This window comes from Mytilus californianus, unplaced genomic scaffold (genome assembly GCF_021869535.1).
Source record: "Mytilus californianus isolate M0D057914Y unplaced genomic scaffold, xbMytCali1.0.p SCAF_9, whole genome shotgun sequence".
Lineage (NCBI taxonomy): Eukaryota > Metazoa > Mollusca > Bivalvia > Mytilida > Mytilidae > Mytilus > Mytilus californianus.
The window spans coordinates 32,320,127-32,348,105 of NW_026262745.1; the positions used below are offsets into that span (position 1 = coordinate 32,320,127).

The 27,979-nt window shown below is 31.7% G+C and overlaps 1 protein-coding gene across 1 annotated transcript; it reads right to left on the reverse strand.

Moving 5' to 3' along the window:
• Positions 1–27,954, reverse strand: LOC127715112 (ELMO domain-containing protein 2-like). Its single transcript, XM_052221156.1, has 8 exons — positions 27,940–27,954; positions 19,372–19,545; positions 18,386–18,512; positions 13,050–13,179; positions 11,621–11,754; positions 10,589–10,657; positions 8,488–8,621; positions 1–6,047 (listed from the first exon to the last, which is right to left on the reverse strand). The coding sequence occupies exons 2-8, from the start codon at positions 19,526–19,528 to the stop codon at positions 5,881–5,883; spliced, it is 918 nt and encodes a 305-aa protein (XP_052077116.1). The 5' UTR covers positions 19,529–19,545; positions 27,940–27,954; the 3' UTR covers positions 1–5,880.
• Positions 27,955–27,979: the final 25 nt, after the last annotated feature.

Below are 27,979 nucleotides of genomic sequence, written 5' to 3' on the forward strand. Positions count from 1 at the left end.
AACTGTTTTATATTTATTCGCATTTAAATAAACAAAAGCAAAACATAGCAGTAACAACCATGAAGTATGATAAATGCATGATGATAACAATGAAATACATGCTGTGTGAAAGACAAAAATCAAGATTTATTTTTTCTTATTAATGTTTTTGAAAAAAGTCTGTTGTGTGACTAACATTATTACATCAGCATATATTTTCAAAGATCAGTTCTGATCAGGTTTGAAAATGCAAATGAACCCTTCAACTTGTATTATGGTATAATAAAATGTATAATGCACAACAAAAAAGTTCAGATAAAGGTATCAAAAAATGTGCATCCCTTCATTGCAACCCACAGCTTTGATCTGGTATAAATTAAATATTGACTTTGCAAAAGCAGTAGTAGCATTATTTCTATGGTAATAAAAACTAAACTTATTACAATTACTTCCGCATGATTTTAATGGTGGCAGCTGAAAAAATCTTTTAGGGTACTATGTCATGAGTACAAAATCATTATATGTTCAGTGCATAGCTTGTAATAATTACACATTACAAATTTTGACATCATGCTGTTACATATAAATAAATATTTAAGAATATGTTGCTATGTTCATATGTCAATATAGTTTTTTGAGGAACTAAATTGCCAATAGTGTAGTTGCAAATTTTATCTATTGTAAATAGCTGTAACTTGGTACAAATTTAGATGTGAACAAATTGCATAAACATTACAAAATAAAATTTTCATGGGTTTCTCTGAACTGTGTAACTGTACCCTTAAACTATCTTGGTAGACTGGGGCAACAAAATATGGTCAATATCTGACAGTAAAACACATACTGGAGGACTGAATGGTTGTGTGGGATGTATAAATACACAGTCACATCCAGTCAGAATATGGACATTAAATTCATGTCTCATGTAGGAGGATTGCCATTCTATCTACCCTTTGCATAACCCTTAGAGGAATCTGTAGTCACATGTTTCGTCTACAAAGACTCGAAAATGATGATCGTATATAAAAAAAAAAATGTAAAAGGCCAAATGAAGTAGGAGGTTGCAGAGCATTGAGGACCCAAAATTCAGAAAGGTTTTGTCAAATACATCTAAGGTAAACTATTCCTGCATGCCATTCTTTTCACTTAGAAAACCCTACCTACTTACTGTGCTGTTCATTTGTAAACATGCTTGAAATATTTGTACCTGAATGTTGGACAAACAACTATGATGAATGAATAATTGATCTAAATGGAAAGAAGTAAGGGTTCTTCCAAAATCTGATGTGTGAAGGCACTTTTTTAAAACCACATCCATCCATAAAAAATAGTCAATAATGGACCTGAAAAACAGTAAAAAATTCTAACCCAAATTATAACATTCTTCAGAAAATCATTAGAAATACCTGGTAAATACAAAAATAAGCGAAACATTATGTATCATCTATTTTTCAAATTTTGTTTGATTTTGGAGGGAAATTACAAATCCCAACCAGATTATTTTTTTCTCAGGAACTCCATATTCCCTATGGTATTACATTTAAAACAGTGGAAAGGGCTTTCAAACTTTTTTTTCCACTTCTTTTTGAATATCATTATCATTATAAATATAAATAAATGAGGAATGTGTCCATGGGACACACATGATGCTCCCGCTTGCATATCATATTAAGTTATAAAGGGACATAACTGAAGAACAGTAAAAGTGACGCTACCAAAATTTGTACTTGATCTGAGTTTTGTAGTAATAAGTATTGTGTATAAGTTTCATAAAATTTGGTTGAGGCAAACTTAAGTTAGAGAACGGAAACGAAAAATTCAGCAATCTTCATTTGTAAAGGGGCAAATCTCTAAAACAGTTAAAGTGACACCACCAAAATTCAAACTTAATCTGTATTTTGGGGTAATAAGCATTGTGTATAAGTTTCATAACATTTGGTTGAGGCAAACTTAAGTTAGAGAACGAAAAGGAAAAATTCAGCAATTTTTCCATTTGTAAAGGGGCATAACTCTAGAATGGTTAAAGTGATGCCACCAAAATTCAAACTTGATCTGTGTTTTGTGGTAGTAAGCCTTGTGTATAAGTTTCATAACATTTGGTTGAGGCAAACTAAATTTAGAGAACGGAAACCAACTATGGGACGTACGTACGTACGTAAAGACGGACAAGGGTAAAACTTAATGCCCCCTCCGCTACGGCGGGGGCATAAAAATAACCACAAAAAAAGACAATCTCTACATACAAAGAAAACAGAAAATTCTGCATAACTTTTGAATAACTCACAAATATCATAATATAGAGTACATATATTTTAAATAAGATTCAAAGCCAATAATTTTTTTTAGAAATTTTCAAATTAAATTGCTAATGCAACAAAATCTTGCACTACTGTAAATCAACAAAATAATTTTTAAAACAAATATATTTTAGGAGAAATATGTCTGTCCAACAGAAGGATTAAAAAAGAGAAAGAGATGACTTGGATAATCAATACTAGTTACACATGACAATAGTCCTGCTATTTTATTGGTCGTTTATCAGTTACATAAGCTCGTCAGCGTTTGTGTTAGGTTATGGTTTTTCAAATAGCTTGGCCTACAGAATCACTGAAGAGAGATTAATTGTTAAAATTAGCATTTGGTGTAATAAAATCTGTAACATTTAATTTTGTTTCTCAATACTTTGAATAATTGACAAAGCAGTTGGCTAACTAATGACCAGAAGCTTTGCATCTAACATGAAAAGAAATATAATTCTTTTTTTTCGGCTACTGGACTTACAAGATGGAAAATCAGGTGTCTTTATAGCATCACTTTACACCTAATGAACCATCCAGCTTAACTTGCCTAACTCCCATGTCTTTTGGACTTGTACAGCTTGATTGATAGGTTGCAGAAAAACCTAGGGTAAGTATTAAAAATTACAATGCAACAACGCCTTTGAAAAGACAAAAGTTGATAACAATTGACATTCTTATTACATTTAATGTACATAAATCATATTTCAAATGAATTTTACATTAGGAACGATTATTTTATATTTGTACAAATATTTATGCACAATAATAATATTTAAAAAGAACTATCTCTCTACTTTTAGGTAGGTTAGTATCCAGGTCAAGTTCATTAACTCTTAAGAAAGTAAAGGTTCACAGACTAGCATTATCCATAGACTAACAAATACACAAAACTGTCTTCTATTTCACAAACAACAACATCATAGACATGAAACATCTATTTAGTGTATTTTGTGTTTACCAGTACTTTTAAACTTAAAGAGTAGTCTTTCATATTAAAAATAACAAAAATACCAAACTCAAAGGGAAATTCAAAACAGAAAGTCCCTTATCAAATGGCAAAACTAAAAGCTCAAACACATCAAACGAATTGAAAACAAATGTCATATTCCTGACTTGGCAAGTATTTCCTTACGTAGAAAATGGTGGATTGACCCTGGTTTTATAGCTAGCTAAACACATATAATTGTGCATGCCAGTGTTCATTTTTAATATACAATTTCTAATTTAAGTAATATCCTATCAACCAGCCAGTTGTACAAAAATAAATAAACAATAAATAGTGCTAATTTCAGAAATTATATATAGATTTATTGTTAGTTATTGAATACCACATCAGTACACGTCATGGAATATGAACTGATTGATAAAGCATGAACTTGTTTTATTTGATAGTTTCTAAACTCTATGAAATGCACTTTTAATGACTCAAAGGGGGATAAGTATTTAATACAAAATTTCTACAAGTCACGTCCTAAACATTCAAACACAGTAACTAATTTCATAGTTTCTTGTTATTGTATAGAGGAACCATATACCACATTTTCAGAACTTTTAAATATAAAAATAAGATATGGTATGATCGCCACAGAGACAACTCTCCAAAAGACCAAATGACATCGATATTAACAACTATAGGTCACCATACGGCCTTCAAAGTTTATTCAATAATCTAATAAAAGAGTTGTACATTGTTCAACAAAGTACTTATTTTAACTTTAGTAGAGCAGGTGACATTAAATAGACCTTATCAAATCCTTGAAGAAAATTCAAATTATAAATGGTCTATTTAAAGTACTAAAAAAATAAGGAATCAAAAGTTTAAATATAAATGCAATAAACTGGTAAATATATTCTGATACATATAAAAATAACGAGATGAGGTATGATTGCCAATGAGACAATTATCCACCAAAGTTCAAATGAAGTGGATGTTAGCAATTGTAGGCAACCGTACAGCCTTCAACAATGAGAAAAACCCATACTGTATAGTCAGCTATAAAAGGCCCCACATAAAAAATATGATACAATTCAATTGAGAAAACTAACGGCCAAATTTATAACAAAACAATTTACCAAAAACAAATATGATCGACATGAACCAACGGCAACCACTGAACTACAGGCTCCTGACTTAGGATAACCAATATTTCTTTAATAAAATTTCACCTGGTACACTAACTACTATAAGTTTGCTTGGCAAAATACATAAACCTTTTAAAGCATTAAATCCCAAAGGGACATAACCATACCACAAGCAACATTGCATTAGGGAGTAGCAGAAATTCAAGTACTGAAGATTGAATATTAAAGGGGCTGAATATAATGCATATGGCATTTAAAAAGTATATGTTAAATCTACTTAATCTACTTAAAGTAAGGCCTTTATATATCACATGCATTTGAAATGCATATAGATGTTAATGCAATTGTATACCAATTTTAACTACGAATGTAAGAAATTAATTTTTCTGGAATGGACGCTGCATTGAAGACCCATTGGTGGCCTTCGGCTGTTGTCTGCTCTATGGTCGGGTTGTTATCTCTTTGACACATTCCCCATTTCCATTCTCAATTTTATAAACCGCAAACTTCACATTATAGCAATGTCACCAGAATAATACAATCTGTATTTGTGATATTAGTTGTATGTGAATAAAAATGATGATTTTGTTTTAAATAAGCAGCTATAAATATTAAATCACAATCCTACAAAATACAGTACCCATTTCTGTAACATTATTTTTCAATCTTATTAAAATTAAATCCTTTAATTGCTCCCGTTCTGATATGTTGCGCATCAAAGATGCACAACATATCAGAACAAAAGATGCACAACATATTAGAACATGAGCAATTAAAGGATGCTCCACATATCAGAACGGGAGCAATTAAAGGATTTAATTTTAATTAGATTGATTATTTTTATGTATACCACTGAAATTGTAAAGAATATTGATGTTTTTTTGTTGTTGTTTAACATTCGAATTCCATTTGTAATATACCAAACTTAAAAATATTATAAAAGGTATAAATTTAAATAAAAAACTTTTCATTTGGACTAAAGTTAAAGAAATAATCACTGACAATAGTATTACATGCATAATGCACTAAAATTCTATGGTAAAAAGTTACATCTGTGTCTGAACTTAAACTTGAAAATTTCATCTGCAGGGATAAAATTGGTCTCTAACAAAAAAAAGTGGAAATGGCGTTTCCAGAAGTCAAAATAAGATAAAAAAAGAAAAAAAATGATCTGAATAACATGAACTCAAAGATCCCTGATGTAGTTAAAAAAGCAAGTTGGGTAGATGTGGCACAGCAATATTATTTCTAGTGATATTAGTTTCAACTTAAAGCATTTTACTCTATTTAAGGCTAAATATATCATTATAGTCAAAAAGCTGCCTTCAAAACTAATCAAAACAGTTGCTGTTAACTGACAGCAATTCATGGAGTAAATTTATTCAATTGTATAGAGTACAGTCTTTTCAATCAGTGGTTACATAATTTATCATTAAAACTGTAGGCATCACAACATAATAATGGACAGGTATAAATTATAAATGCAATTGGTTTAATAAGCTAATATCAAACTCTGCTATCAGACAGATAACTCCTCATCCGCATCAAATTTTAGTATTGTTGTTAAATCTTCCTTTAGTTTTTGTTTAATTTTCTTTTTAAACTTGTCTCTCAGTCTTCCAAACTCCATTATATCTTTTGGTTTCTCACTGAACCAGAAAGTAACAAATTCTTTAAACATGTAACCTGTAAAAATAAAAAGCAAATGGAGAATATCATATGGCTTTTTCCAATATTACACCTATATCAACCGGAGACACCAATATAATCCCTAGATCTCTACTACAATGTGTGACATTGAAAATGTCATATCATTTACACTTTATTTAATATATACATGTACCTCAAATACAACAAATGTAGATATTTTTCTCATGACATGACATCATACAGATTAGGGGTTTGATAAAGCCTTTGCAATCGTGCATATGACTTATATCGCTTACCTGACATCATACAGATTAGGGGTTTGATAAAGCCTTTGCAATCGTGCATATGACTTAAATCGATTACCTGACATCATACAGATTAGGGGTTTGATAAAGCCTTTGCAATCGTGCACATGACTTAAATCGATTACCTGACATCATACAGATTAGGGGTTTGATAAAGCCTTTGCAATCGTGCATATGACTTAAATCGATTACCTGACATACAGATTAGGGGTTTGATAAAGCCTTTGCAATCGTGCACATGACTTTAATCGATTACCTGACATCATACAGATTAGAGGTTTGATAAAGCCTTTGCAACCATGACTAATATATGGATATCATCATGGAAGGATGATAAAGCTTGATTGTCATTGATCAATTGCATATACATTTTATTTGTATTCACTACTAACATTCATATCATACAGTTGACTTTTGATCTATATTTAAAATATTTTACGCCAATTATCAATTATACTAAAATTCTACAATTAAAATAAAGAACTGGTGACTATACACCCAAGTGTACTGTGTTGATAAGGTTTTAAACTAGAACATTTAATAATGACAGAGTGGAGTCTTCCTAAAAAAAAAAGAAAAAACTAAATGTGGATGTCTTGAATATTGGTAAATAGATATAAATAAAAAAACATATTTGTCTAAGAAGTGACATATATATATGTAAACCTCAGATCTGTGTACGGCCTGAAATATGTGTCCGTTTCTCAAATCTGTGCCCCATCGTGACGTCAATCGCTAATCTATGTCCGTTAAAAGAGATACGGCCTCAAATCTGTGTCATATTTTCACATTTGTTTTCAATCGTGACGTCATTCGCAAATCTATGTCTGTTAAAAAAATATACGGCCTCAAATCTGTGTCCTTTTCTTAAATCTTTTTCCAGTTTGTTTCGCCATGCTCAAATTTATGCCCGTCTAATAAGTACGGCCTTATAGGATTTTTGTTTTATTAAGTCATTTCCCATAATTCAATGTTAAGTTGGGATGTGTTCTCCATGTGTGTGCTTAAAAATTTTACATTCCTGTGTAATTATTGTATGATAATGATTTACATTTTATTGTAAAACTACAACATTTTCAAATTGTTTGCTTTTCTTGATTCTGTGTTTAATTGTTCTGTAGTAATTATCGTTACTTCCCTTTACTCGTTACGTCTTGATAACAAATACGAAATATAAGTTAATAAACAACCTGAGACAAAATGACATCTGTATACAAGCAACTAAAGATACATGTACGGCCTTCAACAATGAATTAAACCTATTCTGTATCGTAAGCTATAAACATACTATACACCTATTTACAAACGTTTTGTTCAATGTTTCAATGTATAGATACCACATAAAAATGTGTGTGATATAATTTATTGTGTTTAACAACGACATTTTGTGCCACTATCTTATTAAACAATTTTTTTGTTTTGGGGAAACTATTCAAGTTTCGTATCTTATGTATTTTTTTAAAATCCATTGTGTACCTTGACATCAACATTCACATATATTTGTGTACCCTGTTGTTGTAGTTGTAATAAAATTCTGACAATTTTGAAGGCCAGTCAGTCTTTTTCCACTGACATCTCTTTTCTAAAATATTCTGTCAGTGTTCTATTGAAGCGTTCTATGCGTCCTTGACTCTGTGGGTGATAGGGACGTCGAGGTAACTGTCTTACGTCTCTAAATTTCGATAAAGGACATAAATTTGAGACAAAAATGGCCATAAGTTTGAGTTAATAAAGGACATAGATTTGAGACAATACAGGGCATAGACTTGAGACAATAAAAGACATAGATTTGAGACAATAAAGGACATAAATTTGGAACATCTATGACGCAATATTAAAAAGGACATAGATTTGCGGAAAGGACATAGATTTGAGACTGGACATAGATTTGAGGCTTACATATATATTAAATGTCTTGTCTACTTTTATATGTAAATATATATTTTACTAAAGTCGTGTAAAAAAAAAGAGCATATATGCCCATAGCAAGAGATCACAACAGACAGAAAACAAGTCTATATATAGTTCACATGATTTATTGCATTTCCCTTTTAACTTCATGACTTAATTTCAGGAATCATAAAGTTATGAATATCCTTTTAATAGCTTTAAACACCAAGTTTCTACATGTAGCTATTCCAGCTACTTTCTGTATAATATAGTGTACTTACAATACAATTCATGGAAATCATGTAGAGATGGCTTGTCATCTTTCATATTATAGAAATGTGTCCGTAATGTTTGCTTTTTTAATAGTTCATACAGAACACTTGTCAGGTTAATTCCAACTATGGCATACGAGAACCTAAAAAATAGATAAAGAATCAGGTATTATTATCAATGAAATGAACCTTCTTAAATAAATATAAAACAGATTAATCTTAATTACCATTTAGTACCACTGGATCTTCAATTTAAGGTTTTTTTTGTAATAGCATAATAGCATAATTTGTTCAACCAAGAAAAAAGGAAACTTCTGTGAAAAATCAATCTTCATGTGTTCGAGACTATATCAATATAAACTGATTTAAGATTATCAACAAAATGAAACAAATACTGTGGTTTCATTTATTTTCGTGGGTACCAATTTTCGTGGATTGCGGAAAACTTGCCTTTTCGTGGATATGTGATTTCGTGGTTTTGCCAAAATCTGCATACAACTTGATAGAAAATTTGTAATTCATTGAACATTTAAATTCGTGGTTCACCTGTACCCACGAAAACCACGAAAATTGGTATCCAACGAATAATAATGAATCCACAGTAATTGATCAAAGCTACATTTCAAGTGTCCCAGACAGGTATACAGTTATGAATACACAGAAATGTTTTGTGTGTTTTGATGAATTTTTTATAAAGGTACAAAATGGTTTCTCACTTTTGTAAGTTAAAAAAAATACAAATTGTTACAGCTCTTTTAATTTTGGCAAATATGAAAAATACAAATCTTTATTTTGGTGATTGTGTAGTTAATTGCAAATATCACAATATGGGACAATTGTGCTGTGAATTGCAAATATCACAATATGTGACTTTTTATTTCACCTGTCAAAAAAAAATTGTTCTAAGGATAGTAAATGAAAAACAGTCATTTCCCTATTTAAATTCCTCTTGATAATTAATCTGACATTGATATCCCCAATGAGTAATAAATATATGCTTTATGTTTATTGACATAATTATCTTTGACCTTTTCAGGATTATTTGTTGATGTGACCCCTGAGAGTTTCTATTTTCTTATAACTAATTCATTAATGACATCAATATCTTCTACAAAAAAAATGAGTTTGATTTAAATCGGTTGTCCTGTCATATTGACTGGTACTATTTCATCCTCTTAGATATGCATGATCAGTTTTAAAATGATAAATAAATACATATCAATCAATATATCTGATAAAAGTATTTTCATTACTCTCTGTTGACTGTTCAAATTAAAAGTATTTAAAATATCATATCTAATGATACAGATTTAACTCATAAAACCTGTATCAAAAGCCTGAAACATTTTATTTTTATTTATAATCCAATCAATTCATAATAATTAACAGACAAAAGTATTTTTGGAATAACTTTGAATTTTTTAAAAATTACATCAGACTGGCTTGAAACCTGTTAAAATGTATGGACACTACCCTTGTGAAATATATGGAGAATGTGTCCATGGGATACAGATGCTGTCCCCTCTTGCATATATCGTTTAAAAAGGGACATAACTCTAGAATGGTATAAGTGACACCACCCAAATTCAAATTAATCTGTGTTTTGTGGAAATAAGCATTGTGTATAAGTTTCATAACATTTGGTTGAGACAAACTAAAGTTTGAGAACATAAACTAATTTTGGTACGTACGGAGGAAAGTACGGACGAACGTACTGACGTATGGACAGACAACAGTAACACTTATTGCCCCTTCCGCCGCGAAATGGGCATAAAGATACAAGTTAGTTGATTTGCAATTTCTTAAAAAATATATCTCATTTTAAATATTATGTACAACTTGCTTCTAGAATAGTTTAAGTGTATGAAGGCTGCTGACTTTACTAAAATGCTGTAATTCAGAAATTAATGCTTGCATTTTATTCTTGCCAATCCTTGACCTCTAGTAAATATGTGAAATCAAATTAATGCAATTGCAATAATTGAAGAAAATCAATTTCTTAATTATGAATAAGAGTTTTTATTATTGGGAACCTGAGACTGTGGCATTTTTTGCATTGATATAAACATCACAAAAATTTCTGAAGTTACAGTTTAATAGTCAAACCTACCCTAATGTTGGATGGTGAGATTTTGACAAAATCTGCCGTGATAATGCTGTGTATTTTGATGAAATATATCTGAAAAAAAAAAACCAATCAACATAATACTAATCAACAGAACGGAAAATAACATAAAAGAAATAAAACAATTACTTAGTCATAAATTTCACTGCATGGACAATGTTTTGAGGAATCTAAATCAAAGTATATTTTTCATCTATAATAAAAATATTCAAATGAGGTATTGCTTCTTAAGAGGACATCAACTGACAGCATTTCCCATGTATTTGACCCAATATCAAATATCATCTTTGAATGAGAAATTGTCATGTCTAAATGCAGATGGACAAAACATATATGGGCAAAAAGTTTTACACAACAGCCACTATATACTCCTTCAATAGGAAGGGGAATAAACAGTGTTTTATTTAACTTTCAATCATAAACTCAGATCTAACTGAATTGGCATTATTTATCTTTTCCTACATTACACAGGACAATTTTTTCTGGTTGTTTGCATAGGCCCGAAAAATTTGTATGTTTGACCTTTCCCAATCGACCCTTAAACTTTATTAGCATTTCTTTAAACATACATTTTTAGTTGTTGTAACTGCTCACTAATTCGATCAATATACACAACAGAATTGATCAAAACAATGTTAATCTTCATCACTTTATTCATTGACAATTGCACGATAAAGCTATATGATAAATACATATTCTGACTAGGTGATGACTGGACAGTAATCAGCTTGTGCCCAGATAAAAAATAATCCGATTTGCTAACACTATAATTCTGTCACAAGAAACCCTTAAAACACATATTTGTTTTGCCTAAGTTCTAATGGCCATTCCATTGTTGAAGGCCATATGGAGACCTATAATTGCTTTCATCTACGTTATTTAAACACTGGTGGATAGTTTGTCTCATTGGCAATTATACTACATAATACATATCCTTATTTCTTATTCCCCTAATTGGCTTTAGAATATTGACTGTAACTTCCTAATCATCTATTTTGTCCAAGTAAAATGTCTTACAGTAACTGATTTAATCCAAGCATTCCCATCCCTCTGAAATCTGTTTTAGGATCATCTCCTTGAAATCCTATATCTGTCCACTGTTTACTTAGACGTGCCTCTAATCTTATATCTGGCATAAGGAAGCCCCAAAGCTGAAATAAACCAAAAACATTACACAAATATACATAATTTGGATGTATGGAAACCTGTATATCTATATATTACAAATTCCAAGTCCTCAGAAAAATCTTCTTCTTTCAACATATATATATATGTAGGACTCTAATGTGCCATGGTACTCTAAAGTGCGATGGTCACGCTAAAGTGCGATGGTATATGCTAAAGTGTGATGGTGTCAAACACTAAAGTGCGATGGTATGGCACGCAAAAGTGCCATAGCATAGCATGCTAAAGTGCGATAGTGTAACAGGAATGGGGTTCAGGCAATGGTTTTCGTTTGTTTCTGTGTTCCTATTATTGTAGTTTATTCGTTTATTATTATGTTTATTAATCAAGCCGTTGTCTTTCTCTTCTTATTTGTTTTACACTGGTCATTGTGTGGCCCTGTGTATATATAGATAGCTATGCGGCGTAGACTAAGGCTCCACGTTAAAGGCCGTAGTTATTAGTTGCATATATCAATGACATTTGGTCTTGGGTATATATGTGTCTCATTTCCTCAACATCCAAGTGAGCCATCTCCAGAATCTTCTTTTCATCTTAAGTTAAATTATATTTTGTAACCTTAATATGAATAGTAGAAATACTAAAATTATTTCAGTATAAATGATCAAATGATCATGCGTATGATCGTCCTGTATATGCATGTGATATTTGTCACTATTAAGGTAATCCCCTTTTTCATTTTTATTGATTTCCATTGTTGTCGGGAAAACGCACTTTAACATATTGAGCCATCGGACTTTAGCGTGTTCCATTTAATAACACAGACCATCGTACTTTAGCGTATCAAACCATCGCACTTTAGCGTAGACCATCGCAATTTAGGGTGACCATCGCGTTTTAACGTCCCCATCGCACTTTAGAGTCCTACATATATATGTATATACCTCATGGTTTTGTTGTTACCAATTTCTTTATTTGCAAAATTTTGCAAACAATTAAATATATTTCAGTCAACCAATAAGTTTGAGAACAGATAAAATGAGTAATGAAATTATTAACATAAGATTTTATAAACTTCTTTCTACCAATTTTTCGATTAGTAGTTTAAAAGTTATTGGACACATATTGTCAAACTCAGTTTTTTTTTGTGTAAGTAATTGGTTTCCAACAGTATGTTTCAAATGCAAAAAAATTAAGACAGTTGATTACCATTCTTTGAAATGAGCATATCTTTGCTGATGATATTTGAATGTTTTTTTTATATAAATGTATGGTTATGGGAACATTCATACAACTTTTCTAGAGCTAATGATTTTATTACCTGCATAAGTTTTTCTTCATGATCTGGATTATCAGAAGAATATTGTGTCTTCCTCATTTCTTCTACTTCTGCAAACAGTCTCTTGTATCCACATATCTGACATAAACATACTTGAAAAGAATATGCAAATCTGAAAAAAAAATATATATACGAATTAAATAAAATCTGGAATGAACATCAATAAGACCCAACAAGACTAACTAGCCAAAAATTGATATCTATAGGTCATCAAACCAAAAAAATAGATATCTAGAGGTCATCAAACCTAAAATAGATATCTATAGGTCATCAAACCAAACAAATAGATATCTAGAGGTCATCAAATCAAAAATAGATATCTAGAGGTCATCAAACCAATATCTAGAGGTCATCAAACCAAAAATAGATATCTAGAGGTCATTAAACCAAAAAAGAAAAATATATATCTAGAGGTCATCAAACCAAAAATAGATATCAAGATGTCATCAAACCAAAAATAGATATCTAAATGTCATCAAACCAAATATAAATATCAAGATATCATCAAACAACAAATAGATATCTAGAGGTCATCAAACCAAAAATAGATATCTAGATGTCATCAAACCAAAAATAGATATTTATAGGTCACCAAACCAAAAAAAGATATCTAGAGGTCATCAAACCAAAAACAGAAATCTAGAGGTCATCAAACCAAAAATATATATAGAGGTCATCAAACCAAAAACAAATAACTAGAGGTCATCAAACCAAAAACAGAAATCTCGAGGTCATCAAACCAAAACTAATATCAAGATATCATCAAACAACAAATAGATATCTAAAATATATATCTAGAGGTCATCAAACCAAAAATATATATCTAGAGGTCATCAAAGCAAAAATATATATCTAGTGGTCATCAAACCAAAAATATATATCTAGAGGTCATCAAACCAAAAATAGATATCTAGAGGTCATCAAACCAAAAATAGATATCTAGAGGTCATCAAACCAAAAATATATATCTAGAGGTCATCAAACCAAAAATAAAAAATATATATCTAGAGGTCATCAAACCAAAAATAGATATCTAGAGGTCATCAAACCAAAAATAATATCTAGAGGTCATCAAACCAAAAATATATATCTAGAGGTCATCAAACCAAAAATAAAAAATATATATCTAGAGGTCATCAAACCAAAAATAGATATCTAGAGGTCATCAAACAAAAAATAGATATCTAGAGGTCATCAAAACAAAAAAAGATATCTAGAGGTCATCAAATAGTCTTATATCTGTAACAAACATAAACTATTAGCTACTTCTTTACAAGCAGAACCAAATACAATGAAAGTCCCAACTATGTACTGGCTTCCGAAGCTACACAAATCACCTTACAAATATAGATTTATTTCGTCTTCAAGTCATTGTTCCACTACTAAATTGTCTGTTCTACTTACTAGTACACTTGGTACAATCAAAAACCTGATAATAAATTGTTCAAATAAGGCATTTGAAAATAGTGGAATTAACTACTTTTGGAGTGTCAAAAACTCGTTGGAAGTACTTGATAAATTGCATGCATATATTGGTGATTTTGAATCTGTTCAAAGTTTTGATTTTTCTACCCTATATACCACTTTGCCTCATATTCTTATTAAGAAAAAATTCACACACCTAATTAAATGGGCATTTAAAAAGTCGGAATGCGAATACATATGTTCAAACTCTTTTAGGTCATTTTTTAGTAGCAACAAACAAAAGAGCTATGTCAATTGGACATGCTTTGATACTATATCTGCCCTTGAATTTTTACTTGATAACATTTTTGTTCGCTTTGGAGATTCCGTATATCGTCAAGTTATCGGAATTCCAATGGGGACTAACTGTGCACCACTTATTGCGGACCTGTTTTTGTATTGTTATGAATTACAATTTATGACTAAAATCAGCAAAGACCCATCAAACAACATCTGATACAAAAATTTAACAATACTTTTAGATATTTGGATGATATATTGGCTCTCAATAATGACAACTTCAGTATGTATACTAAAGAAATTTATCCTGTTGAATTTACTTTAAATAAAGCTAATACTAACAATGACCACTGTCCTTTCCTCGATCTTGATATCTATATCATTAACGGGAAGCTTAATACAAAAATTTATGATAAAAGAGATGATTTTTCATTTCCTATCGTTAATTATCCATCCTTGTCACCTTCTTATGGTGTTTATATATCTCAACTTGTACGATTCGCTCGTGTATGTAACAACATATTAGATTTTAGCGAGAGAAATTTATATATTACTGAAAAATTATTACACCAGGGTTTTCGATTTCATAAACTATATATATCATCGGTATAAGGACATCATTCGTAAATATAACTCAACATGCAGACATCTTATACGTTCGGGTATTTCACATCCAATCTTTTATGGTAATATTCTTTACAAAGCACAAAAATGCCAGTATTCACCTCAAAAGCTAACAAAACCTTTAAACAGACTTATTAAGAAGGGATATAGTTACGATACTGTTGTCAGGTCATTAAAGATTGCATATTTTGGCTTTAATATTGATTCACTTATAGGGTCTTTGCTTGGAATTAAACGTATTTATTCTAAAACCAGTTGTTGGCATGACACGGGTTGTGTTCTTCTCATATATTTTATGACGGTATAATACTAAACCCCTAACAGGAGGGATTGTGCCTGATATTCATATGATGAAGACATAATCTTTCAATCAGTTTAATTGAGGTCTGGAGCTGGCATGTCAGTAACTGCTAGTAGTCTGTTGTTATTTATGTATTATTGTCATTTTGTTTATTTTCTTTTGTTTCCTATTCTGACATCGGACTCGGACTTCTCTTAAACTGAGTTTTACTGTGCGTACTGTTGTACCTTTGTTTTTTCTACATTGGCTAGAGGTATAGGGGGAGGGTTGAGATCTCAAAAAACATGTTTAACCCCGCCGCATTTTTGCGCCTGTCCCAAGTCAGGAGCCTCTGGCCTTTGTTAGTCTTGTATCATTTTTAATTTTAGTTTCTTGTGTATAATTTGGAGTTTAGTATGACGTCCATTATCACTGAACTAGTATACATATTTGTTTAGGGGCCAGCTGAAGGACGCCTCCGGGTGCGGGAGTTTCTCGCTGCATTGAAGACCCATTGGTGGCCTTCGGCTGTTGTCTGCTCTATGGTCGGGTTGTTGTCTCTTTGACACATTCCCCATTTCCATTCTCAATTTTATTGAATGATACATCAACATTCAAGCTCTAAATTTTCTAGCATTCTTGATCAATTGTATAAGAATAAAACATAGATGAATAGACCGAAGTCATTTGAGATTCCTAGGGTATAACTTTATCTGACTTTCTAATAGAAGACCCAAGGGTTCCACATTTCTCTCTAGATCTTAAAAATAATACATTTCCATGAATCTATACCTACTCATTTGGCAAATCTCCTGTTAAATCAAGACGACTTAAAAGAGTGTTCCTGGTAGTCCTATAACAAATTTTACACAAAACTCCTATATACACTTTAACCTGCTCAGTTTTTTGTATTTAGATGAACATGATAACTAAAATGATAACTCTGTATATAGTGTGTTTTTTTGTGTTCATTATAAATCTTTATGAAAACATTTTATTGTGAACTTACAGTTTATAGTGTCATCAACTAGTGAATGCTAAACATTGAAGAGTAAATATTTTGTCACCAGTTTCCCAAGTGTGCAAGTGAGATTGAATTGGAAATAAGTGGAAATCGGGATCAATTCAGACTGAGATATGTTAAATATAAAACTAACAAGAGTGCACATGCTGAAATGTTTCGCCTTCTTTACTAATCATTGATATTATGTTGATAGTCCTAAATATAAAGCTTTACTACAACTATCACATAAACTTAACACGATCCAAAAAAATGAGGTCAAGGTCATCTAAACCAAACAAGAAATATAGTTCACCTTACAATCATTCAATACACTAAATATAGATGACCTATTGCTTATAGTTTCTTAGAAACAGACTTAACAAAGAAAACTAAACATTGACCAATGAACCATGAAAATGAGGTCAAGGTCAGATGAACCATGCCAGGCAGACATGTACAGCTTACAATTCTTCCATACATCAAATATAGTTGACCTATTGCTTATAGTTTAAGAAAAACAGACCAAAACACAAAATCTTAACACTGAGCAATGAACCATGAAAATGAGGTCAAGGTCAAATAAAACCTGTGAGACTGACATGTACATCATAAAATATTTCCATACACCAAATATAGTTGACCTATTGCATATAGTATTAGAAAAAAAGACCAAAACTCAAAAACTTAACTTTGACCACTGAACCATGAAAATGAGGTCAAGGTCAGATGACACCTGCCAGTCGGAAATGTACACCTTACAGTCCTTCCATACACCAAATATACTAGACCTATTGCTTATAGTATCTGAGATATGGACTTGACCACCAAAACTTAACCTTGTTCACTGATCCATGAAATGAGGTCAAGTCAAGGTCAAGTGAAAACTGTCTGACAGGCATGAGGACTATGCAAGGTACGCACATACCAAATATAGTTATCCTATTACTCATATTAAGAGAAAAATTAACATTACAAAAAATATTAACTTTTTTTTCAAGTAGTCACTGGACTATGAAAATGAGGTCAAGGACAATGGACATGTGAAAGACGGAAATTTCTAAACATGAGGCATCTATATACAAAGTATGAAGCATCCAGGTCTTCCACCTTCTAAAATGTAAAGCTTTCAAGAAATTAGCTAACACCACCGCAGCCGCTGGATCACTATCCCTATGTCGAGCTTTCTGCGACAAAAGTCGCAGGCTCGACAAAAACTATACTTATTCCACAAATCCCAATGGGCAAGTGAAGTCTTTTTTTCCCCATCCAATTCCTACCTAAAATATACATTTGTCAAAGTACTGTCAGAGAGAAATTGTTACAATGCACAAAAAATTACATCAAATGTTTTTTTTTATGAAATGAACCATGTATAAAGGAAAATTTCATCTTTAATTTCAAACAAAGTCAAATGATTGCAGCTTCCACGTCTGTATCAAAACATTTTCAAAATTTGATTTTTCTAATATTGGTAAGTGAATATATGCTGAATGATTATCAATGAGACAACTATAAACAAAAGACCAAAGGATGAAGAAGTAAATAAGTATAGGACAACTAATTTTCCAATCTGGGATTTATTGTTATTTATTCGATTACATTTTAAAGTAATCAATCTTAGGTTTGCTGAAGGCTATTGTATCTGCCTCTATTTTACACACCAATTTGATCTTCCCTCCCCCAGTTTTTCTATACTACAAAGCTTACTGAGGATGAACTTCAGGTATCACATCTTTTATCTTCATCACTTCCTCTGATGCAGGTATAACATCAATGATTTCATCTTTACTCAGCTGTTTCAGGATGGCAATATTTGAATGTTTCAAAGATCTTTCTGAGCATAAAAAAAGAGAAAAGTATCAAACAGCAACTTGCAATACCATTAAAAAAAAAAAATATTTTATAACCTAAATTACATTTGAGGAAAATCTGTTACCATCCAAAGCAATACTACATAAATGATAAACCATATTTGTTAGTATATCTTTGAATAAAAGATGTGAGTTACTGTGGATTCATTATTATTCGCTGAATACCAATTATGATGGTTTTCATGGTTACAGATGAACTCCGAATTTAAATGTTCAATGAATTACAAATACTTTATAGGCTTGTATGCAAATATTGGTAAAATCAAGTATCGACGAAAATGCCAGTTTTCCTTAATCCACGAAAATTGGTACCCAAGAAAATAAATGAATCCACAGTACACATATAATTTATATGACAGCAAGTCACATGATCCAATAACACAAATAAATCTTAAAAACATAATGGGATGTATTGAAAACCTATCAGCATGATCTCTTTAATGAATTTTGCACAATTTAAATCAACTCATTGATGTTCAAACTACTGAAATTATTAGTTTACGAATGCAAGTTGAAATATTTATTTTTTCATCATATATATAATATACTGTGGAATCATTATTATTCATTGGATACCAGTTTTTTTGGACTTCGTGGGTACAGGTGAACCACAAAATCAAATGTTCAACCAATAACAAATTTTCTCTAGGCTTGTATGCAGACTTTGGCAAAACCACGAAATTAAATATCCATGAACATGTAAGTTTTCTTTAATCCACAAAAATAAATGAATCCACAGTATGACACATTCCAGCATGAAATGTTGGTTTTAATCACATTTAATAGTAAAATGTAGTGAGAAAGTTCTACTGTATTACATACCAATTGCCTTTGTCCTTTTAGCCCCTTTTGGGTACTCAGAAGTTATTCTTAGAAGTTCACATTTTCCTGTCCATTTTCTGAGAATCCACTTCCACATTGGCCAAAGAACGCTGAAGTAAAAGGAAACCCACGTCTGATGTAAATACCCTTTCCACATGAAGTCAAATTGTCAACCTGGAAAAGAAATAACAAGTATTAAATCTACTGCTGGTTTGAAAAAGATTTGAAAAAGAAGCTTACATTGTACGCATGTACAAGAGAATAAATTTCAATCAAAATCAAACTTTGCATATAATATATATGACAACCATGTGTTTGTCAAGTAAGATCACACTGTACAAATGTACATGCTTTGTGTAGAATCTTCTGTGTACTTTTGCCAAAGGAGTAGGCCCCTATTTCTAGCTTAGATTTTAAATCAGTATTTAATGCATATTATCACACTGAATGACTAGCTAGAAAATGTGCTTATGGGACAATGGAAATCTTTTTGAATTTTGTTATGTTATTTCTGCTATGTATGCCATTTGATCAGCATAAAACTAGGAATCTTTCTTCAGAAGGGTCTTAATATTAAATCATTATTCTTATTTTCCTATAAGTTTTGAAAAGTTCCATAGAAGAAATTATTAAATCAACCAATCAGAAACAAGCACTGCCTCTTGTGGCTATATTCTTTTATTGAATGAAACAGAATTTTTACAGAGGACTTACAAATGTAATCAATTTAGAGTTTTTTGCTGGAAAGACATATGGTGACCAATAGCTGCTTACATCCACGTCTGTATCAGAATCTGTTAATAGACCCATTTGTAATACTAGACTTGTCAGTAGACTCTCATATTATCATAAAAGATCTTATAAATAAATTATGTTTTAAATTCATTTATATAAGTGAGACACAACACTCCCAAAACTTCTGTAAACAGTTAAAGGTAATGTACTTTTATAAGCGAAGATGAAAATTTTGTATGAAGAGGGCCTATCGGCAAAATTTCTTTCTATACACAATTAAGAAACTGTTCATTTCTAACATAAGAACTATCACTTAAAAAATTCCATTGATACAGATGACAGACAAAGCTCAGTTTTTAACTCCTGATACTCTATTTCCCCCCACAGACACACAGGGTGTGGTTTCCCTATAAAATTAACTGCAATGAATATGTACCAAAGTTGATAGTAACATTACACACCAACAAACAAGGTAAACTATACTCTAACAAGTCCTTGATGTACAGTAACAGTTAAATTGGAGTTCCTTGAAAAAAATCATGCTTCATGAATAAAAACTCTACAAAATTCAATTGTTGTACAAAAATGATGTAACAAAATAGAAAAAAATAAAAATTTCTGGCATAAACATAATAAAAATACACAATGTACTTATTTACTTACAATAAATGTGTTATAAATATAAGTAACCCATTTCTAGTATTCTCAAAAAGTTCTATCTGGTAAGAGAAATACATGTAAACTGTGATGCCATTAATAAATCAATAATTTAATAAATATTTAATAAATGTCTTTATGCATCTATAGTAATCAATTTTTATCTGATAAACTATTGTTATATTGCTGTTAATCTTGATTATTATGTCATAAATAATATTGACTTATCAATGGAAATAAATGGGGAATGTGTCCATGGGAAACAGATGATGCCCCCGCATATAACCTTATAAAGGGACATAATTCAACAATGGTAAAAGTGAAGCTACATAAATTCGTACTTGATCTGAGTTTTGTGGTAAAAAGCATTGTGTATAAGTTTCATAACATTTGGTTGAGGCAAACTGAAGTAAGAGAACGGAAACTAAAAATTCAGCAATTTTTCCATTTGTAAAGGGGCATAACTCAAGAACGGTAAAAGTGACTCCACCCAAATTCAAACTTGATCTTTGTTTTGTGGTAATAAGCATTGTGTATAAGATTCATAACATATGGTTGAGGCGAACTTAAGTAAGAGAACGGAAACGAAAAATTCAGTAATTTTTCCATTTGTAAAGGGGCATAACTCAAGAACGGTAAAAGTGACTCCACCCAAATTCAATCTTGATCTTTGTTTTGTGGTAATAAGTATTGTGTATAAGATTCATAACATATGGTTGAGGCGAACTTAAGTAAGAGAACAGAAACGAAAAATTCAGCAATTTTTCCATTTGTAAAGGGGCATAACTCTTGAAAGGTATAAGTGACGCTACCCATATTCAAACTTGATCTGTGTTTTGTGGTAATAAGCATTGTGTATAAGTTACATAACATTTAGTTGAGGCAAACTAAAGTAAGAGAACGGAAACCAATTAAGGGACATACAGATGTATGTACAGAGGGACATATGGACAAGGGTGAAACTTAACGCCCCCTCCACTAAGGCGGGGGCATAAAAATCCAAAATTTTCAAAATTCTGGTGGAAAGCCTAATCGAAAATTTATAAAGGGACAATCTGATTGAAATACAGATCTGTGTCCATGCTTCCCTTACAAGGATCTGACAACACTCCTTTCTGTCCATGCTTCCCTTACAAGGATCTGGCAACACTCCTTTCTGTCCATGCTTCCCTTACAAGGATCTGACATCACTCCTTTCTGTCCATGCCCCCCTTACAAGTATCTGACAACACTCCTTTCTGTCCATGCTCCCCTTACAAGGATCTGACAACACTCCTTTCTGTCCATGCTTCCCTTAGAAGGATCTGACAACACTCCTTTCTGTCCATGCTCCCCTTACAAGGAATTGACAACACTCCTTTCTGTCCATGCTCCCCTTACAAGGATCTGACAACACTCCTTTCTGTCCATGCTTCCCTTACAAGGATCTGACAACACTCCTTTCTGTCCATGCTTCCCTTACAAGGATCTAACAACACTCTTTTCTGTCCATGCTTCCCTTACAAGGATCTGACAATGCTCCTTTCTGTCCATGCTTCCCTTACAAGGATCTGACAACACTCCTTTCTGTCCATGCTTCCCTTACAAGGATCTGACAACACTCCTTTCTGTCCATGCTTCCCTTACAAGGATCTGACAACACTCCTTTCTGTCCATGCTTCCCTTAGAAGGATCTGACAACACTCCTTTCTGTCCATGCTTCCCTTACAAGGAATTGACAACACTCCTTTCTGTCCATGCTTCCCTTACAAGGATCTAACAACACTCTTTTCTGTCCATGCTTCCCTTACAAGGATCTGACAATGCTCCTTTCTGTCCATGCTTCCCTTACAAGGATCTGACAACACTCCTTTCTGTCCATGCTCCCCTTACAAGGAATTGACAACACTCCTTTTTGTCCATGCTCCCCTTACAAGGATCTGACAACACTCCTTTCTGTCCATGCTTCCCTTACAAGGATATAACAACACTCCTTTCTGTCCATGCCTCCCTTACAAGGATCTGGTAACACTCCTTTCTGTCCATGCTCCCCTTACAACACTCCTTTCTACTTACTGTTTTGATTGATTTTACACCAAACAGTTACCAATGAAATTTCTTCTCCCAAATTTTGAAGGTTTGCATCAATAAGGTCTTTAAAAAAGAAAATTGAAAGCAGGGTTTTTAGATCCTTGCAAGCAAAGAGTGGACATGTGATCTGTATTGGGTAATGAGCAACGTGATGGACTGATCTATTGGTTACTTATATAATTAATGTCCAAGTATCTAATTAATGTAGGGAAAAAGGAATGTTACTTTTGTCTGTGAATGAGTTGTGACTTGAAAATATATCATATGGATTGGGTAGGATCAGAAATTTGCATAACAGGTGGAGGACCCAAGGAGATAATACTTTAACATGAAAAGTACATTGTAATCTCCAAACATGTAATTACCAGAGATTAATGTCTGAAACCAGGCAAAAATGTATTTATGCATCTCATACAGTAATGGACATCCCTCCTCAGCAGATGTCTTACTGCTGACCATTATTTCTAATTAACTGTATGTATGAGAGTCAGGATGGGGTCCTTTATTTCTTTATTCTTTAACTTTTAGACCATTTTTTCCTATTCTTTATTTGTTTTGACCCTTATTCTTTTTTCTTTACATCTAAGCACCCCATTATCATGATTATTCTCTATTTTTTATTAATTTGGCCTATTTTTCTCTATTCTCTATATTTTTCACCATTTATTCTGCACATTTTGCCCATTAATATTCTTCTCTATTCTTTATATCTCAGCACCCCATTATTCTCTATTCTTTAATAATTTGGCCTATTTTTCTCTAATCTTTATATGTTTCACCATTTATTCTACACTTTTTGCCCAATATTCTCTATTCTGTAAACCCCATCCAGACCCTCATGCTTTTTTTTTAAATCTCAAAAGTTCTTTCAGCATCATAATATAATTATTGGAAATTCTCTTTAATTGTAAAAAAAAATACTCATTCTAAAGTATCTTTTATCATATTTATTAATAAACTGTTAAAAATGAGTTGGGTCAACTTTGACATCTTGCCTGCAGCAATATTTGAATTATTGTAAAGATCAATGAACTCTGAAACTACAGTCAAGGTCAAATAAAATCTATCAGATACATGTACACATGTTCATTCATACAAAATACCATATAAAGTACCATCAGACATGTACACTTTCTTATTTCAGACCTAAGAAATAACTTACTTAGAATATGGGAAATACTCTGGATTTTAAACAGTCCTTCACCAAATATGTCTAGACTTACAGGATGTTTAACCAAACATATTCATAAAAAGTGTTAGAGTAGGCATGAAAATTTAGGGTACAAGAAAGTATAGGGAGGCAGGCAATTGAGTTGTAGTTTTCAGGCCTAATCCAAAATCATAAAACTGACCACTGCAACATAACAATGAAACTAAAAAAAAATCATCATACAAAATATTGACTATTCATTTGGAATGTACACATATTAACCACCAATACCCATATCAACATAACAACAATACACATATAAAATATAGTTATATATTGTTGCTGAGGAACATTTGTTTATCCTGAATATATAATAATCTGACCACTTGAGTGTGAAAATGAAGTTACATATACATTTGTACACATAGATACATAATATACTCCTTGCAACTAATCTAAATACCAAATATAGTTGTAGGTTCAAGTGCTACCGATGATAAGAACCCCTTCATGTCATAACAACCAATACACATATCAAATGTTGTTAAAGGTTCGTGTGTAGCTACTGATGATAAGAACCCCTTCATGTCATAACAACCAATACACATATCAAATGTTGTTAAAGGTTCGTGTAGCTACTGATGATAAGAACCCCTTCATGTCATAACAACCAATACACATATCAAATGTTGTTAAAGGTTCGTGTGTAGCTACTGATGATAAGAACCCCCTACATAACATAACAACTAATACACATATCAAATGTTGTTAAAGGTTCGTGTGTAGCTACTGATGATTAGACCCCCTACATAACACAACAACTAATACACATATCAAATGTTGTTAAAGGTTCGTGTGTAGCTACTGATGATTAGACCCCCTACATAACATAACTAATACACATATCAAATGTTGTTAAAGGTTTGTGTGTAGCTACTGATGATTAGACCCCCTACATAACATAACAACCAATACACATATCAAAGGTTGTTAAAGGTTTGAGTGTAGCTACTGATGATTAGACCCCCTACATAACATAACAAGCAATACACATATCAAATGTTGTTAAAAGTTCGTGTGTAGCTACTGATGATTAAACCCCCAACATAACATAACAAATACACATATCAAATGTTGTTGAAGGTTCGTGTGTAGCTACTGATGATTAAACCCCCCAACATAACATAACAACCAATACACATATCAAATGTTGTTAAAAGTTTGTGTGTAGCTACTGATGATTAAACCCCCAACATAACATAACAAATACACATATCAAATGTTGTTGAAGGTTCGTGTGTAGCTACTGATGATAAGACCCCCTACATAACATCAAATGTTGTTAACCTAACTTGTATGGTTATTGAGGAACAAATTAAACTTGTCCTGAAAACTTGACCATTGAAGCATGACAGTGGAGTCAGATTCAGATGACACAAAATACAATTTTACTGACATGGTTTCAACCTTAACAAAGTTCATACAATTATCTCTCATCACTTAAGACATTAAGGTTATATGCAAATTGTTTTAAAGCCACTGTTGCTGAAAAAGTAACATCACATTCTCGCCTACTCTTTCTACTAGGGACTATTGCTGAGGGCCAGGATGTATTCTAGGGATTCACTGACAAATAATCCAGATCTGCCCCAAATTTGTAAATATTTAATCACAAAGTCATCAAACAAAAGTTAATTAAGTTTTACTTTGTATTATTATAATGAATTACTTAGTTCTAAGGCATAAAGATATTAACTTCAACATGTTCAAAATATAATGTTTATATATATATATATGTTTCAAATTGAAATTGGACTATTACTTGTGATGCTTTAAAAAAAAATAAGGAATTTCATACTACATAAATCATCTAAACATTATTTTTACCCATTAAATTAGAAATTGTTCCACATTGACAATTCATGCGAATTACTTAGTTCTAAGGCATTAAGATATTAACTTCAACATGTTAAAAATAAAATGTTTATATATATATGTTTCAAATTGAAATTGGACTATTACTTGTGATGCTTTAATCAAAATGCTTGTGAGCACTGAAGGGTAAAGATTACTTTCATTCTGCAATTTTGTGAATTTTTAAATAAAATTATTTTGCTAGGCAAGTTAAAAATTTGAGTTGGAGTTGTCTTCTTTTGTTCATTATTTCACATTTGTAGTTGAACCTATTTTTATAACAGATTCATACACCATGCATTACTTGTGTAATTTTTCATAAATTTACAAGTATGGTAATTCAAATACACATCATACTGTAACTTAAATATCAAAGTATAACATGTCATCAATAAATTGTGTGAAATCGACTGGATAGGATCTAAATAATGATCACTTCACTGCACTATTTTGTTTGAACTATCAAAGGTAGTGATCAACCTTGGAAGATATAGATATCAAGTCAGTACCATAGGGTTTTGATTGCATTTCATGCAATCTTTACCCCAAAAAAAGAAGGAAATTCATACAACATAAATCATCTAAACATTATTTTTACCCATTAAATTAGAGATTGTTCCACATTGACAATTCATGATAAAAAAATTGATATACATTTATCATGTTTATTGAAATTAAATTTACAATAAAGGGTTTCCGTAAAAAAAAAATATCATATCAGAAAAAGAATGACATGACACACCAAATAACATCAGGTTAAGATTCAGAAAATCAAGTTCAGTCATATACAAGTCCCAGCACTAAATATTGGTGAATTATTGTGCAAAGTCCATACTTATAAAAATAATTTAACTTATATTCTTTCACACAGGTTTTTTGTCAAGTTTGCTTTAAAGGTTCATCAATCATTTGGCTTGATTGTGTGTTTGAATCATGAAATTTATTCTGAGTACAGACTAAACTGTGTTATCTGTTATATAACTGGAAAAAGTTTAATGCCTGACAGGACCTAGATATAAAAATTAAAGAAATTGAAAACTTTCTTGAAATTTGAGAATTTTTTTTCATCACAGCAGGAAAATTTGATGTTTAATTAAACAAACACTTGCATTTTATTTGATAAGTCTACTCAGTTACATAATAAAATGTTTAAATACCTAGTGGACTGGAAATATCTATTTTCCATTTCAATCATGACCTAAGGGGAACATCTTACAGTTTTTAGATGATTTTGACACCATCTTTATTTAAAAAAAAATGCAGATCAAAAGAATTGAGAATGGAAACGTGGAATGTGTCAAAGAGACAACAACCCAACCAAAGAGCAGAAATAGCACAAGGCTACCAATGGGTCTTCAACGCAGCGAGAAAATCCCTCACTAGGAGGCTTGCTTCAGATGGCCCCTAAACAACAATAAAATTGAGAATGGAAATGGAGAATGTGTCAAAGATTGATTGATTGTTGGTTGCTTAACGTCCAGTGGCAAATATATGTGTCAAAGGGACAACAACCGAACCAAAGAGCAGAAAACAGCTGAAGGCCGCCAATGGGTCTTCAACACAGCAAGAAAATCCCGCACCTGGAGGCAGGCTTAAGCTGGCCCCTAAACAAAAGTCAAAAAACGTGTATTAGTTCAGTGAAATGGACCCACACTAAACTCAAAATAAAGTGTTTTAAGATTTAGGTCTTTTCTTCATTTTTTTCTGGCCATGCCCCGATATCACTTTTTTTTCTTCAGGTTATGGTTTTTGATTCCCACTTGGTATTTTGATATTATATAAAGGTATCAAAACAGCTACATTTTGTTAGCCCACACATATATATCAATAATATGTGTTCCTTATGAAGTTATGTTTTCCTTCGAGAAAATGATATCCAGTTTTGAAACAAAGTATCCTAATGACAATGTTTGTCTTGCCTTGAATAAATGTGCATCTTTGATTTTAATTTCTATGTGTTTTACACCCCAAAGTGATTCGATTTAAAGCTAAATTAATAGTGTATTTTTGACAGGTACATGTGAGTTATTGTTTACACTTACAAACCTCCGCCAGATGGCAGTAAATTTCTCAATATTAAGA

Excerpts from the sequence above, each read along its gene's own strand:
- LOC127715112 (XM_052221156.1), bottom strand. The coding sequence starts at position 19,528 with ATGTGGAAAGGGTATTTACATCAGACGTGGGTTTCCTTTTACTTCAGC. Across the intron at positions 13,180-18,385 it reads ATACCTGAAGTTCATCCTCA|ATTTGCATATTCTTTTCAAG; the intron begins GTAAGCTTTGTA and ends TTTTTTTTTCAG. Across the intron at positions 10,658-11,620 it reads CTTGGATTAAATCAGTTACT|ATATATTTCATCAAAATACA; the intron begins GTAAGACATTTT and ends TTTTTTTTTCAG.